Source organism: Diabrotica virgifera, chromosome 6 (genome assembly GCF_917563875.1).
Source record: "Diabrotica virgifera virgifera chromosome 6, PGI_DIABVI_V3a".
In the NCBI taxonomy this organism is placed as follows: domain Eukaryota; kingdom Metazoa; phylum Arthropoda; class Insecta; order Coleoptera; family Chrysomelidae; genus Diabrotica; species Diabrotica virgifera.
In genome coordinates this window covers 248,203,144-248,217,696 of record NC_065448.1, presented here as the reverse complement: position 1 = coordinate 248,217,696, position 14,553 = coordinate 248,203,144, and the positions used below count along the sequence as shown (strand labels likewise).

The following is a 14,553-nucleotide window of genomic DNA, read 5'->3' as shown; positions in this document are numbered from 1 at the left end:
AATATGTATTTTATTTCAATTTTGGCATATAATCTACATAAAATCACCTAAATTATTTAATTTTGAAATTTGAACTCTTGACAAAAACGCATCCATAGAAAAAGTACAGTGTACAACACGTAAGAAAACGACATATTTCTCCCTCGCTTGTTTTGCGGCACTTGCCTCGTACCTCGACTCGTGCCAACAAACTTCTGCGCTCGTGAGAAATATGTCTTTTTTCTCTCTTGTTGTACAATATACTATTTTAAGACACAATCTTTTGTTATGTAAAATTTGAAGTTTTCAATATGGAATTGGAATTCAAAATATCTCTCTGCACTGCGGCTGAAAGCATTTGTCCGGGGATTATTTCTCTGGGTATTTCTTGTCCAGGGATAATTTGTGAGGATTTTTTGTCCGGTATTATTGGTCCTAGATTTGTCCTAGCGTTATGACGTCACAAAATCTACCTTCTGGCCATTAAAGAGAAGCTAACCATAATAATAAAATTCCTCAGGTGTAGTGTGCCTCACCACCTCATACTATCACGAGCCGCCTCTGTCTTTATTGCCACTATCTCGTTTATTATTTTTTGATTCTCGGTTCCGTTTTCTTTGTTGGTTCTCCTAGTAATGCATTCAATTCTAGTTTTTTGCAATGTCTTCCTTTATAATTTAAGTAAACATGTTCTAGTTCATAATGGGGAAAGACCTTATAAATGTGAAATTTGTCTCAAGCAGTTTAGGCAACTAATAAATTATCATATGAGAACTCACAGTGGTGAAAAACCTTATAAACGTGAACTTTGCTCTAAAGAGTTTTCTCACAAATCTACTGTGAATAAACATAATATGTCAGTTCATACTGATGAAAGAGCTTGTGAATGTGAAATTTTTGATAAGCATTTTACTCTGCTAAGTAATTTAAAGCCGCATAATATGGTAGTTCACACTGGTGAAAGACGTTATAAATGTGAAATTTGTCTTAAGCAGTTTGCAGTAAAAAGTAATTTAAATAAACATGTTCTAGTTCAGGGGTCACCAATTAGTTTCCCTGAGGGTCCGTTTCGAAAACATATGACACTTCCGGGGTCCGGATTTATGCTGCCTGTGTCTGACTGTTCTGATTCGGTTTCTTTGTGGGTTCTTGTTAAAAAATATCCCCTATAAAAAACTCAGAAGGGTGCCGTGCGAAATTTTTTTTTGTTTAATGTTATTTTAACAAATTCAAAGCTTCACTTTTTTATCCCGCGAAAATATGTTTTTAGCATTTTTGGGTCATGTTAAATAAAAAAGATCATGTGTCATGCTTTTAAAATTTAAGAGTTTTCAAGCATATTTTCAAGCATCAATGCAGAGTTTTCAAGCATCAATGCATATTTTCGCATTTTTCAGATTTTAAATCGCTTATAACTCGAAAACTATCAAAATAGAAATATGACAAGAGACCTTTATTGTTTATAATTAACCAAGAAACCTAAAAATACATTTTTCGAGACAAAAAAGTAATTTTGAATTTGCTTAAAAAATTGTTTTACGGCACCCTTCTGATTTGTTTAAGAGGATCGGTACGTTTTTCGGCTGCAATGCTATTCAAATGGGGATTCATTTTTTTCGAATCCTGAGAAAACTAATAAGTATTTTTAAAAAATTTAAACGCAGAATGAAAGATTACGTTATTAGCTAGGGCCGAAAGTCCCTGAGAACTTCTATAATGTTTATTTTAATAAGTTACAGGGGGTGAAAAACTAAGAGAAAATTTAATGTTATTTTTAATTTCAAATATCTCATTCAAAATAAACTTTTTATTTATTCTAAGGGACTTTGGGCCCTCGGTAATAATTTAGTCGTTCATTCTGCGTTTAGATTTTTCAAAAATATTTATTGGTTTTTTCAGGATTCGAAAAAATGAACACAATGTCCGTGGTAATATTTTCCAAATCTATCTTTGTCATACAACGCACTTAGTCGAATAGAATATTGTCAGTCAGACACTGACAATCAGTGACAATTTTAAATAATTATTTTTAGTTGTTGATTAAATAATATTGATATAATATAGGGTATTTGATAAATAATTGATTTAAGAGGTGAACTTTATAAAACGTTATTTATTGTGTATTATTTATGGAAGATAGAAGCAGAGAATACATCAAGATATATTCTGTGATCCAAGTATTTTGTTGGTAAAGATGTTCAAAATTGTAAGCGTTCCATAGTAACAATATATTATTAAAAAAATCACTTTAACACTTTTCTCGATTGAGTATTAGTTTTTGTTGTAGTACATATAAATTATTACAATCATTCAATACATAGCTAGTGAAAGAATTATCACATTTATTAACTGAATTAATAATATGCAATTATACAAAAAATAACAGTTATCCAAGAACATTCAAAAGCCATCTCTTTAAGCTAGTTATGACATTGTCGAGTAGAATGACATTCTAGTAATATGTATGTATGTATATCCATACCAGTGTGAATTTTACTACACGTAATTTGCCGTGTATAGACATAAAAGGTAGGGATAGCCGTAAAATATTTGCGAATTATGTACCCATAGCCTTAAAGGGGACATTTTTGAACAGGAATCCGCAAATAAATCGGGTCAGAAATATTTTTCATACGAAAGTGGCCTCGCACATGGACTAATATGGAAAGGAAAACTAATAATATCTGATTGTTTTTTGGTTACTGTATACTTTTCTGTAAGTTTTCCTGTTTATTATAAACATGGCAATAATGAAAAGTCACATTCTAATGTTTTGACAGTTCTCTTACGTCAAAAATTTTGACCTACGTAATATCGCTTTTGTAGTAAAAATACTATATATCGTTTAATTTGCAATATTGTTTTATGAAAATTGTTTTACATGTACTTCTTTTTATAATACATGCCCATGCAAATTTTCAAAACAATTGGTACAGTACTTTTTATTTTAGAAATTCGCAAAGTACTTTTACACTAGGATAGCCCCTTAAGCTCTTGTAGTACAGCCCTATAGCGCACAGTTTTGAAATGTCATTTATACCACAACAAACGCGTTAGGACATGCAATTTCTGTGCAGGATGATAGGCTGTTAGGAGGTCATCAAGGAACAGTGCATAACTTAATAATAGCATATTTAATGCATTTTCTCCAGCTTCTTGATTTTTGTAATAATCCAGTTTATGATTTCAAAGGACAGTCATGGCTATGATATTATAATTTTATAAATCTGAACATAACATTTTCTGACCACTTTAAACTCATTTTGTTGTTTTGTACGATAACAATTTACGCAGACTGAGGACATAACAGTGATTCAAGTTGACCAACAAATGTTCATAAACTCCATGTTACCCCTCCTGGTTTAAAAAGTGGGTTATGTATGTTCATGACTCCGATCGGAAACAGTAATCTGGTAATTTCTAAGACAGTATATTTTTGTCAGTCCTGGGTAACAACTCTCGTCAAAATTTGCAGCGAATGTGTTAATAAATTTGACAATAATTATTATTAGTAGCAAAATTTTTTATCTCTCCCTCCTACGGCACTACAGCCCAAGTCGGGCCCTGGCCTTCCCCAGCACCTGTCTCTAGGTGCCTCTGTTAGCAAAATCTTTATATATTAACAATATATGAGCACTACAGGCCTAGCAGGAACATGGCTTGTTGTACTATTCTCTTCCATTCTCGCTTATCGTTAGCTTTCTTTTTCCAGTTGGTTATGTTAAGTCTTGTCATGTCTTCTTTGACCTCATTGCTCCATCTCTAAGCACTAGATATTATCATTTTTGCTACTTTCGTTGAACCCATTCTCTGGACGTGACCCTGCCATCTAATTCTTTGAGCTCTTGTCACTGCTAGTATATTAGGTTCTTGATAAAGCTCTGATAGCTCCATGTTTGTTCTTCTCATCCATTGGCCGTTTACATTCTTCCCACCAAAGATTCTGCACAGCACTTGTCGCTCCCAAACTAATAGGATTTCTTGCTGTTTTTTGATGTGTTCCATGTTTCAGATGCATAAGTTACGATTGGCCTTATTACGGTTTTGTAGGTTCTTAACTTTGCTCCTCGGGATATATTTTTGGTTCTCAACACACTGTTGAGAGCATATTCGGCACAGTTACCTGACATAATTCTTTTATGTATTTCTTCTTGGATACTAGAATCCTTTGTGAAAATACTTCCCAAGTATTAAAACTTTTCCACTTCTTCGAATCCATATTGGATTCCTTTTGTTGTTTTCATCGTTATGTATTGACACTGAGTAAATTATTTGTTTGACCAGTCCATATACTTTGTTTTTTCTTCGTTGATATATTATCTTTTGGTCACTGCTTTTCCTCGGACTTCTTGGCTGCTTCCATCAGTTCCGCTTTGCTCCTAGCCAATTTTACCAGGTCGTAAGCAAAATTTTTATAATTGGTTTTTATTTTAGATTATTCAAAGGAGGAGAATAGGACGAAAATTATGAAAGCACCTTCGCCTCATAAAGAAGAGGAATATATAAGTGGACACTCTGAAGAGAAGACATTAAATAAAAATACGGAAACAGATTTGAAAATTGATACTAAAGAAAGACCTTATAAATGTGAAATATGTGACAAGCAGTTTACTACAAAACGTTATTTAAATGTACACGTGAGACTTCATAGTGGGAAAAGACCTTATAAATGTGAAAATTGTGACAAGCGGTTTGCTCTAAAATATAATTTAAACTTACATTCGAGAGTTCATACTGGCGAGGGACCTTATAAGTGTGAAACTTGTCTTAAGCGGTTTGCTCAAAAACATCAGTTAAATCTGCATATGAGAGTTCATACTGGCGAGAGACCGTATGAGTGTGAAACTTGTCGTAAGCGGTTTGGACAACGTAGTACTTTAAATAATCATATGGCAGTTCATACTGAGGAAAAACTTTATAAATGTATAATTTGTCCCAAGCAGTTTGCTCGAAAACGTTATTTAAATCTACACATGAGAGTTCATACTGGCGAAAGACCTTACGAGTGTGAGATTTGTTTTAAGCGGTTTAGTCTTCGTACTACTTTAAATACTCATTTGATAGTTCATACTGGCAAAAGACATTATAAATGTGACATTTGTCTTAAACAGTTTGCTAAAAAACGTGATTTAAATGATCATATTAGTAGCCATACCGGCGAAAAACCTTATAAATGTGACATTTGTCTAAAACAGTTTCGTGTAAAACGTAATTTAAATTCACACATGAAAAGCCATACTGACGACAGACCTTATAAGTGTGAAACTTGTCTTAAGCGGTTTACTTACCTTAGTGCTTTAAGTCGACATGTTCTAGTTCATACTGGAGAACGACCGTATACGTGTGAAGTTTGTCTCAAGCAGTTTTCTCAAAAAGGTGATTTAAATGGACATATGAGAGTTCACACTGGGGAAAGACCTTACGAGTGCGATATTTGTTTTAAGCGGTTTAGTCTTCGTAGAAATTTAAATGTACATATCAAAGTTCACACTGGTGAAAAACCTTATAAATGTGACATTTGTCTTAAACAGTTCATTACCAAAAATTGTTTAAACAAACACATGAGAAGTCATACTGGTGAAAAACCGTATATGTGCGAGATTTGTTTTAAGCGGTTTAGTCTACACAGTACTTTAAGTAGACATGTCCTAATTCACACTGGGGAAAGACCTTATAAATGCAAAATTTGTCTCAAGCAGTTTTCTCAAAAAGGTGAATTAAATCAACATATGAAAGTTCACACTGAGGAAAGACCTTACGAGTGTGAGATTTGTTTTAAGCGGTTTAGTCATCGTGTTAATTTAAATAGACATATCAAAGTTCACACTGAAGAAAGGCCTTATAAATGTGAACTTTGTAGTAAACAGTTTAGGCAACAAGATGGTTTAAATTATCATATGACAACTCACAGTGGAGAAAAGCAATATAACAGGATTTATAAATGTGAACTTTGCTCTAAAGAGTTTTCTACTAAATCCTCTCTGAAAAAACATAATATGTCAGTTCATACTGATGAAAGACCTTATGAATGTGAAATTTGTGATAAGCCTTTTACTCTGCTTAGTAATTTAAAGCAGCATATGGTAGTTCACACTGGTGAAAGAGCTTATAAATGTGAAATTTGTAGTAATCAGTTTACTACAAAAAGTTATTTAAATATCCATATGAAAATTCACGCTGGAGAAAGACATAAATGTGAAATTTGTCTTAAACAGTTTACTCAACAAAGTAATTTACGTAGACATACAAAAGTTCACACTGAAATTAAACCTTATAAATGTGAAATTTGTCTTAAGCAATTTTCACTACAAAGTAATTTAAATGAACATGTTCTAGTTCACACTGTAGAAACACCTTATAAATGTGAAATTTGTAGTAAGCAGTTTACTACAAAAGGTCATTTAAATACTCATATGAACGTTCACACTGGAAAAAGAACTTATAAATGTGAAATTTGCCTTAAGCAGTTTCCTTATAAATCTAGTTTAAAAAGACATGTTAAGAAAATTCACACCAAAGAATGACCTTCAATGTGAAATTGATCTTATATCTAGTTTTCTTAACCATCAACTACATTTAACTACGACCATCATATTTTTGTTTTCTTTCCATTACAGCTGGTTTCTAAAAAACTGATAAGACTCTTGTAAATAGTATGATTTGATCATTTTGAGCAGTGTGTGATTGATCTGACATTACAATTGATACATTATTGTATATTATATTTATTATGACAGACAAATAAGAAAATAACAGCCATTTTTTGACGTTGAACAGAATAAGTTATCTGACAAATTTTAAGATTTGGCAGTGGCAGTGACAGCATGTAAATAATAAGTATTTATCCTTCAAAATACACTGCGCAATTTTCTACAAAATACGCTTTAAGAGTTGTATCAGTTTTTTTTGGAACCAGCTGTACTTTTGTAAAAAATTTTTCATTGTAAGTATGTGCTCTTTATTATTAGTCCCTTTTCTTTAGCAAAATCCACTAGGAAGTAGCTATTTTCGTTTGTCTATGTATGGAAGCTGTGTTTTCCTATTGTGGGAGAACAATAATTGCTCCCTGCCTATTTTAGCATTAGCGTCTCCTATGACAATCTTCATATTATACTTGGGAATAGCCTCATATACTATTCGTTGCAAGATGATTCGGATGGAATTCCGACAAAATATGTACTTTTTGTATATATTTTGTCGGAATTCAATCCGAATTATCTTGCAAGTGGTCTAGTACTTGGTCTAGTGTGCTATAAAATTGCTCTTTTATTTCTATTTATTTTTCTTCTGAGGGTGCACGTATATTTACAAACTATATCTTTTGGAATTTTCCTTTTAGCCTGAGGGTGCATAGTCTATCCGATACTGCTTTAAAGTCTACAACAGTTTATTTTAATTTCTTACTTATCAGAAAACCTGTGCCCAATATTCTGTTATTGCATCCACTGTTAAATAATACGTAGCCATCTATTTCCTGACTGCTCTATCCCAGTTGCTTAGTCTCTTGTAGAGCCACCAGATCAAATTTATATTTTTTGGCTTCGTTTACTAGATGCTTCAGTTTTCCTTCCTGGAATGATCCTCTTATATTCCACGTCGCTATTTTAACTAGTTATTTATTGCCACTATCTCGTTGAATATTTTTTGATTCTCGGTTCCGTTTTCTTTGTTGGTTTTCCTAGTACTGCAATCAATTCTAGTTTTTTGCAATGTCTTCCTTTATAATTTAAGTAAACATGTTCTAGTTCATAATGGGGAAAGACGTTATAAATGTGAAATTTGTCTCGAGCAGTTTAGGCAACTAAATGGTTTAAATTATCATATGACAACTCACAGTGGAGAAAACCAATATAACAGGAGTTATAAATGTGAACTTTGCTCTAAAGAGTTTTCTCACTAATCCACTCTGAATAAACATAATACCTATGTCAGTTCATCTTGCTGAAAGACCTTATGAATGCGAAATTTGTAGTAAGCAGTTTATTCAACTCTTTCATTTAAAAAGTCATATGATAGTTGACAAAAATTAATATAATAAATTATGTAATAAAACATATATGGATGCCTCAGAAGTCAAACGGTGTAAGTCAATTCTCCCTAAAAATGACTTATTTAAGTTTAACCGTTGATTGAAGTGTAATATTTCAATCAACGGTTTAACACACATTGGTTGCTATTTAAGATTTTAAAGTTAACCCCCACCCCACCTCTAAGGGGTAAGGTGGAGGGTCATGTTTAGCGTTATTCGATAGATTTTTGAAAAATATTAAATACATATTTTTGGGTTTTCATTTGGAAGTGCATTTCTCGAGATATTAGACCGTTTCTATAATTTACCTATGGTATCACGATAAATTGTTTTTTCCGATTATATCTCCATCTATCTGTAATTCGAAAAAATGTCTCGAATAGAAGTTACTCACTTTTACATAAGGAATCCAAATCTGAAATAAAAACTCGTGACTTCCATTTAACATTTCAAAGTTACCCCCCACCCCACCTCTAGGGAATAGAGTGGGGGATCGTCTTTGATGTCATTGGATAGATTTTAAAAAATTATTGAAAACGTATTTTCCAGTTTTTCGATCCGATGTTTAGTTTGCGGGATATTCGTCCGTTCCGCTACTTTTGGGACACCCTATATGTATATTATTATTTCCTTGTTTGTATTTATGAATATGTTACCCATATTATGATAAATAAAGACGGTTTATTTGTTTTTAATAATTACTTATATTTCTGCAACTACATTCAGAAACATCTTAGTATCTCATTTTAAAAACTTATTGACTTACACCGATTGGCTTCTGAGGCATCGATATAAATATTTCAATTAATTGTAAATGTAAAATTACCTCTAAAATGTTCAAATTCTTGATTGTGAAAAAAATAAAGAGCTGGTTGTAAGAACAAACGATATTAATTTATTATTATACTCGTTTTTATTTGTATTTACTCTCCACCCTAGACACCAGATACTCCAGAGGCCTTCAACTGCGTCATAAACATACTCAGCAACCCCGAAAATCTCTAAGTATTTTTTTGCATCCATTTGGTATCGGAAAGCCTCGAAATTACAGAAAATTACATACAGTATGGTGCAAATGCCTGGAATAAATTCGATATTTCGTAAACCGGCGACTTTAAGGAAAAATCCCGAAAGAGGTCGATTATTATTTTTAAATTACGATATTTTGGCATATATTTCATACAAGTGACGTCATCCATATGGACGTGATGGCGTAATCGATGATTTTTTAAATGAGAGTAGGGGTTGTGTGATAGCTCATTTGAAAAGGTATTCAATTCTGTATTCAGTAATATAAATATTAACATAATTAGTATGGTATAACTAGATCCAAACCCAGACATCGAAAGTGAAAGTTATCCTCCAACACCAAATTGTTCTATATGGTCCACATAATGTGGACTGGGGGGAGAAATCGGTAGTTTTTTTTTAAGTTTTTCGTTAATATTTCTAAAACATGTGGTTCAGCATGAACAACCTTCTATACAAAAATGTTCTACATTAAATTTGAAACAAAAAAGGCATAATCCTTCTAAAATGAACGGTTCCAAAGTTACGGAGGTAGTAGAGTATAATTGGTCCAAAAAAGGCCTAACTCAGACATTAGAAGTAAAAGTTTTCCTCCAACACCAAATTGTTCTATATGGTCGAGATATTCCTCAGTAAAAAAGTTACACCATTTTGAGCGTCTGGTTTGGGGGGGGGGGGGAGATGGGGGAGAAATCAGTAAATTAGTAGTTTTTCCTCAATATTTCTAAAAATATGCTGTAGCGTAAACAATGTTCTATACAAAAATGTTGTACATCAAATTTTAAACAAAAAAGGTCCTATACATAATTGTTATAAAATCAACGATTCCAGAGTTACGGAGGGTGAAAAGTGGAGGTTTTCGATACTTTTTGAAGTTATACTTCTTTACGGGCGTAATGACGGTGAAATTTTATATGGTAAAACCTAGCGACCGGGCGCATGCGCATTATAACTTTGTTCTGATTGGATGTTCAAATGACATGACAAAAATTATCCAATATGGCAGCTGTGGGACTGTGGTTTGGTTATAATGTATGCTTGTTGCGTTTTAAAATTTGTAGGAAGAGAAACAACAAACAAAAAGTTAGTTAATGGTTATACTGCCTTTTTAAATAGTTTTCATATTATATTTTTGGACTTATTTACATAGAAGAGATGATTGTTGCATGCCAATGTGAAAGCTCATCAAACTGTGACTAGTATGAGTGCCGCAGATCTCGCTTATTCAAAGCTAAAGAATCTTTCACTGGTAAGTGTTTTATAAATAGTTGATCAAATTTTGTTATGATAGATATTTGAACATAGCCACTTTGCACGACGCAAGTGATTGCGAAATTTATTAGTCGTTATACGGGCTCCGATACCTACCTTGAACCTACCAAAATACGTAAGTAGTATGTAATACTTTTATTTACATAATTTGATTACCATCAAAATTTCTATCAATATTCACCTAATATTTTGTTTTCTTACTCTATGTTTTGTTGTATTTTTTCAATCTAAATCATTTCAATTCAAAATCAAAATAATTTGATTTACATAAGTTAAAAATGTCAAAAGGTTAATTTGTTTAGTTAGACGATCTTCGCACATAATGACAAGCTGTCTCTGTGGCGAAGTTTTAATGCGAGTGAATCCCAATACAACGCAAATACCAGCCGCGTGGTAAGTTGGTTCGAATCCCAATAGAAACTTTTATTTTTTTATTTTTTTTTATACATTTTATGATTGTAAGTATATTTATTATATAATTTTATTTTCAGAAAATACGTATTTAGTTAAAAATTTTTCCGACAATTAATGTTCAGAAATCATTTGTGGCATTTTTAATGTGTTTGTGTGTGTTTTATTTTTTTATTATTTTAATTTTTGGCACTGTTTTAATAAAAGTGTTTGAGAAATGGTAAGTATAAATTAATTTAATATTTAAATAAAATATATAAATAAAAAGTATATTAATTTCGTTTATAATCATATATAATAGAAGTATAACTTCTTACGTGCATACAAAGTACACACACATTCTTTTATATTTTTTGGGCAATTTATAATATTTTTACTGATTGAAAGAAATTTTTTTTAACAAGATTTGCTATTTCAGTGACCAATGGTATGTTAGTGATAAGCCCTTGAAGAAACGTCAACCTCACCACCCAAAATTATCATCAATTGCTCAAAAAATATAAAAAGTATCGAAAACCTCCACATGTGAACTACTAATTTACCGACTTCTCCCCCATCTCCCCCCCCCCCCAAACCGGACCTTCAAAATGGTGTAACTTTTTACTGAACAATATGTGGACCATACAGAACAATTTGGTGTTGGAGGAAAACTTTTACTTTGGATGTCTGGGTTAGGCCTTTTTTTGGACCAATTATACTATACTACCTCCGTAACGTTGGAACCGTTCATTTTAGAAAGATTATGCATAGCGTATTGCCCTTTTTTGTTTCAAATTTAATGTAGAACATTTTTGTATAGAAGGTTGTTCATGCTAAACCTCATAATATTGACGAAAAACCTAAAAAACTACGAATTTACCGACTTCTCCCCCCCCCCCCAAACCCAACGCTCAAAAAGGTGTGACTTTTTTCTGAACATTATATGGACCATATAGAACAATTTGGTGTTGGAGGATACCTTTCACTTTGGATGTCTGGGCTATGTCATATTTTGAATCAATTCTATCATATTAAATTGTTTATACAGTGTCGAAAAAATTTTTTTAAATTAAATTAATTGCCAAAAAAGAGAATGTATGTAATTTATTTAATTTAAAATACATTTTACTATTTTCATAAAACAGAAAAAATATTTATTTGACAAATAAGCATTGTTTTTCGCTTAAATTAAATGTTTAAATAAGCTCCCGCCAACTACCTGCCTCTTGGAAGTTTGAACATTTAATTTAAGCTAAAAGCAATGCTTAAATAATTGTAAAATAAATTTTTTTTTCCTTTTTTGACAGCGCAGTAAAATGTACTTAATGTAATCTATTAAGTTGTCCATTTCCCATAGCCTACTTTAGGCTTTTTTTATTAAACTAAGCAGAAAATGAGGATTTATTGATGAAAAACATGGCAAGTTGTTAACGTACCTAACTTTTTTATTATCCAACATAAGCGAATGAATTAAAAATTCCCCATTTTCAGTGTTTTTTTTTCGATGTTTTCAGGAATAACTGCGTTTTGCCACAGTTTGGCCTTCCGAAGCGCTCAGTATCATTGTTGTCGGTACGACGCGTTTGAATTCAGCAAACCATCGTTTAACGCATAATAGATACTATGTATAAATAACAATGACAAAACAAGATAATGTATTGCACATCTCGAAGAGAAGGGAGTCGTGACGTAGTACCTGGAGACCCAAGTTCGTAATGTCCGAATGATGTGCGATTAGTTTGAATTGCTCGCGGTTGTGTAGTCCAGGCTGTATGGTGCCCCCGTTAGGGGCGAAATTATTCCGATTTGATTTTTTTGCACAAACTTTTTGCAGGAACTAGAAAATAGTTCCTTATAACTTGATTAACAAATCTACAGGGTGCCAGGAGGTGCCGCGGTCAGAAAATATAGGACAGGTCTTCAGAAGAAGATAGGACCTATGAATTATTTCCAGGGTTGTCTGTTGATAAGTAGTATAATTTTTGTTTACTCTTCTCTACATTTAACTACCAATTTATTAAAATGCGGCAAAAATTTAAATCTAAGGGGTTTGAACTTTGATTTGAGGGAATTTCAGTTTCTAAGTGGGGGATTTATAAAATCACATCATGTTGTAGCAAATATTCCCTGACAAGCTCTGTCTCTCTCTCTCTAGGACCTCTCACTTGTATGTTGGCCGCAATCTCGCTTCACTGTTTAAATGGAATGGGGCCATTCCTTTCCATCCGTGTTGACAGTTCATTGCCCTAACCTCATTTTCTTTTGTCAAAGTGTAAGACAAGGATCTACAGACCGAGTGAGTCTCGTAAATTCCACGGCTTCGAGCCACGCTTCACGCAACCGTATTTGCGTACTTGTGTTTTGAGTTGTGTGGTCGTGCGGAGTTATAATTTACCAAATTTAAATATAATCGTTTCTACTGATTCATAATATACTGATATAATATATTAAAGTTTTTAACATTGTATTTTAATATAATTTTTTTTATTATTAATAATATTACCTAAGTAATACACCTAGTTCAAAAAAAGTACAAGATTAATACCGCGGTATTTTGATATGAAAATGCAAAACAAAATATACAATTTGCAGAGTAAATGCTTGTTTTTTTGATAAAATTATACAAATTGTATGTAGGTAGGTAGAGTAGCTAAGCGTTGAGTAGTTTAGCAAAAGTAGCTACGCCATCTATAAAAAAGGTATACTACATTCATCTCGCTAAACTCGACCGTTATCGAGATAAACGCATTTTAAATCTGAGAGACAACATAATTTTTTGCATAAGTAATATCATTGTAGTTACACCCGAAAAATAACTTAACATAAAAATTTACAAAAATATATCGCAAATTTCTTCAAATGGAATTTGCGATGCAATGACATATGAGAACTGACACAATTATTATGGTTTAATGTTTATTTTTCGGGTGTTTATGATATTATGCAAAAATTATGTTGTATCGCAGATTTGAAATGCGTTTATCTCGAAACCGGTTGAGTTAAGCGAGATGAATGTAGTATCTTTTTCTCATGATCATCTTTCAGTGCGTCACTGTTTTTCGATTTCTTTCTAATGCATTAAATTGTATGTGACAGAAAAAAAAAGAATGTGTGTGTACTTTGTACGCACGTAAGAAGTTATACTTCTATTATATGATTTAAACGAAATTAATATACTTTTTATTTATATTTTGTTTAAATATTAAACTAATTTATACTTACTACTTCTCAAACATTTTTATTAGAACAGTGCCAAAAATTAAAATAATAAACGAATAAAACACACACAAACACATTAAACAAGCCACAAATGATGTCTGAACATTAATTGTCGAAAATTTTTTTAACTAAATACGTATTTTCTGAAAATAAAATTATATAATAAATATACTTACAATCATAAAATGTATTAAAAAAAACAAAAAAGAAAGTTTCTATTGGGACTCGAACCAGCGCTGATAAGCGCGGTTGGTATTGGAATTCATTCGCCTTCAACGCTTAGCCACGGACACTATGTGTCATTATTTACGAAGATCGACTAACTAAACGGATTAAACTTGTGATATTTTGAAAATTGATCAAATTATTTTAATTTTGAATTGAAATGATTTAGAATTGAAAAAATACAACAAAACATAGAGTAAGAAAACAATATATTAGGTGAATATTGATAGAAATTTTGATGGTAATCAAATTATATAAATACAAGTATTACATACTATGTATTTTGGCAGATCAAATAGGTAGGTTTATACCCATGATACATTAACAATTATTGTTACTACCTGTTGCTTTTAAAAACTATTTAAAAGTCACTACAATATTATAAACTTTTTTGTTTCTGTCCTCACAAC

General features: G+C 32.0%; 1 protein-coding gene across 6 annotated transcripts in view; it reads left to right on the top strand.

The window, feature by feature from the left end:
• Window positions 1-14,553, top strand: part of LOC126887491 (zinc finger protein 729-like) — a 124,215-nt gene that overhangs the window by 48,452 nt on the left and 61,210 nt on the right. For 2 of the 6 annotated variants that reach the window (XM_050655082.1, XM_050655088.1), the window contains exon 2: window positions 4,414-8,909. The exons of 2 other annotated variants lie outside the window; for them this stretch is intronic. In XM_050655082.1, coding sequence (XP_050511039.1) covers window positions 4,414-6,503 — 2,090 coding nt within the window. In that variant the 3' untranslated portion in view covers window positions 6,504-8,909. Of the gene's footprint in view, window positions 1-4,375; window positions 8,910-14,553 lie in introns of those variants that run through there. 2 more of the 6 variants (XM_050655083.1, XM_050655087.1) reach the window with 2 other exon arrangements.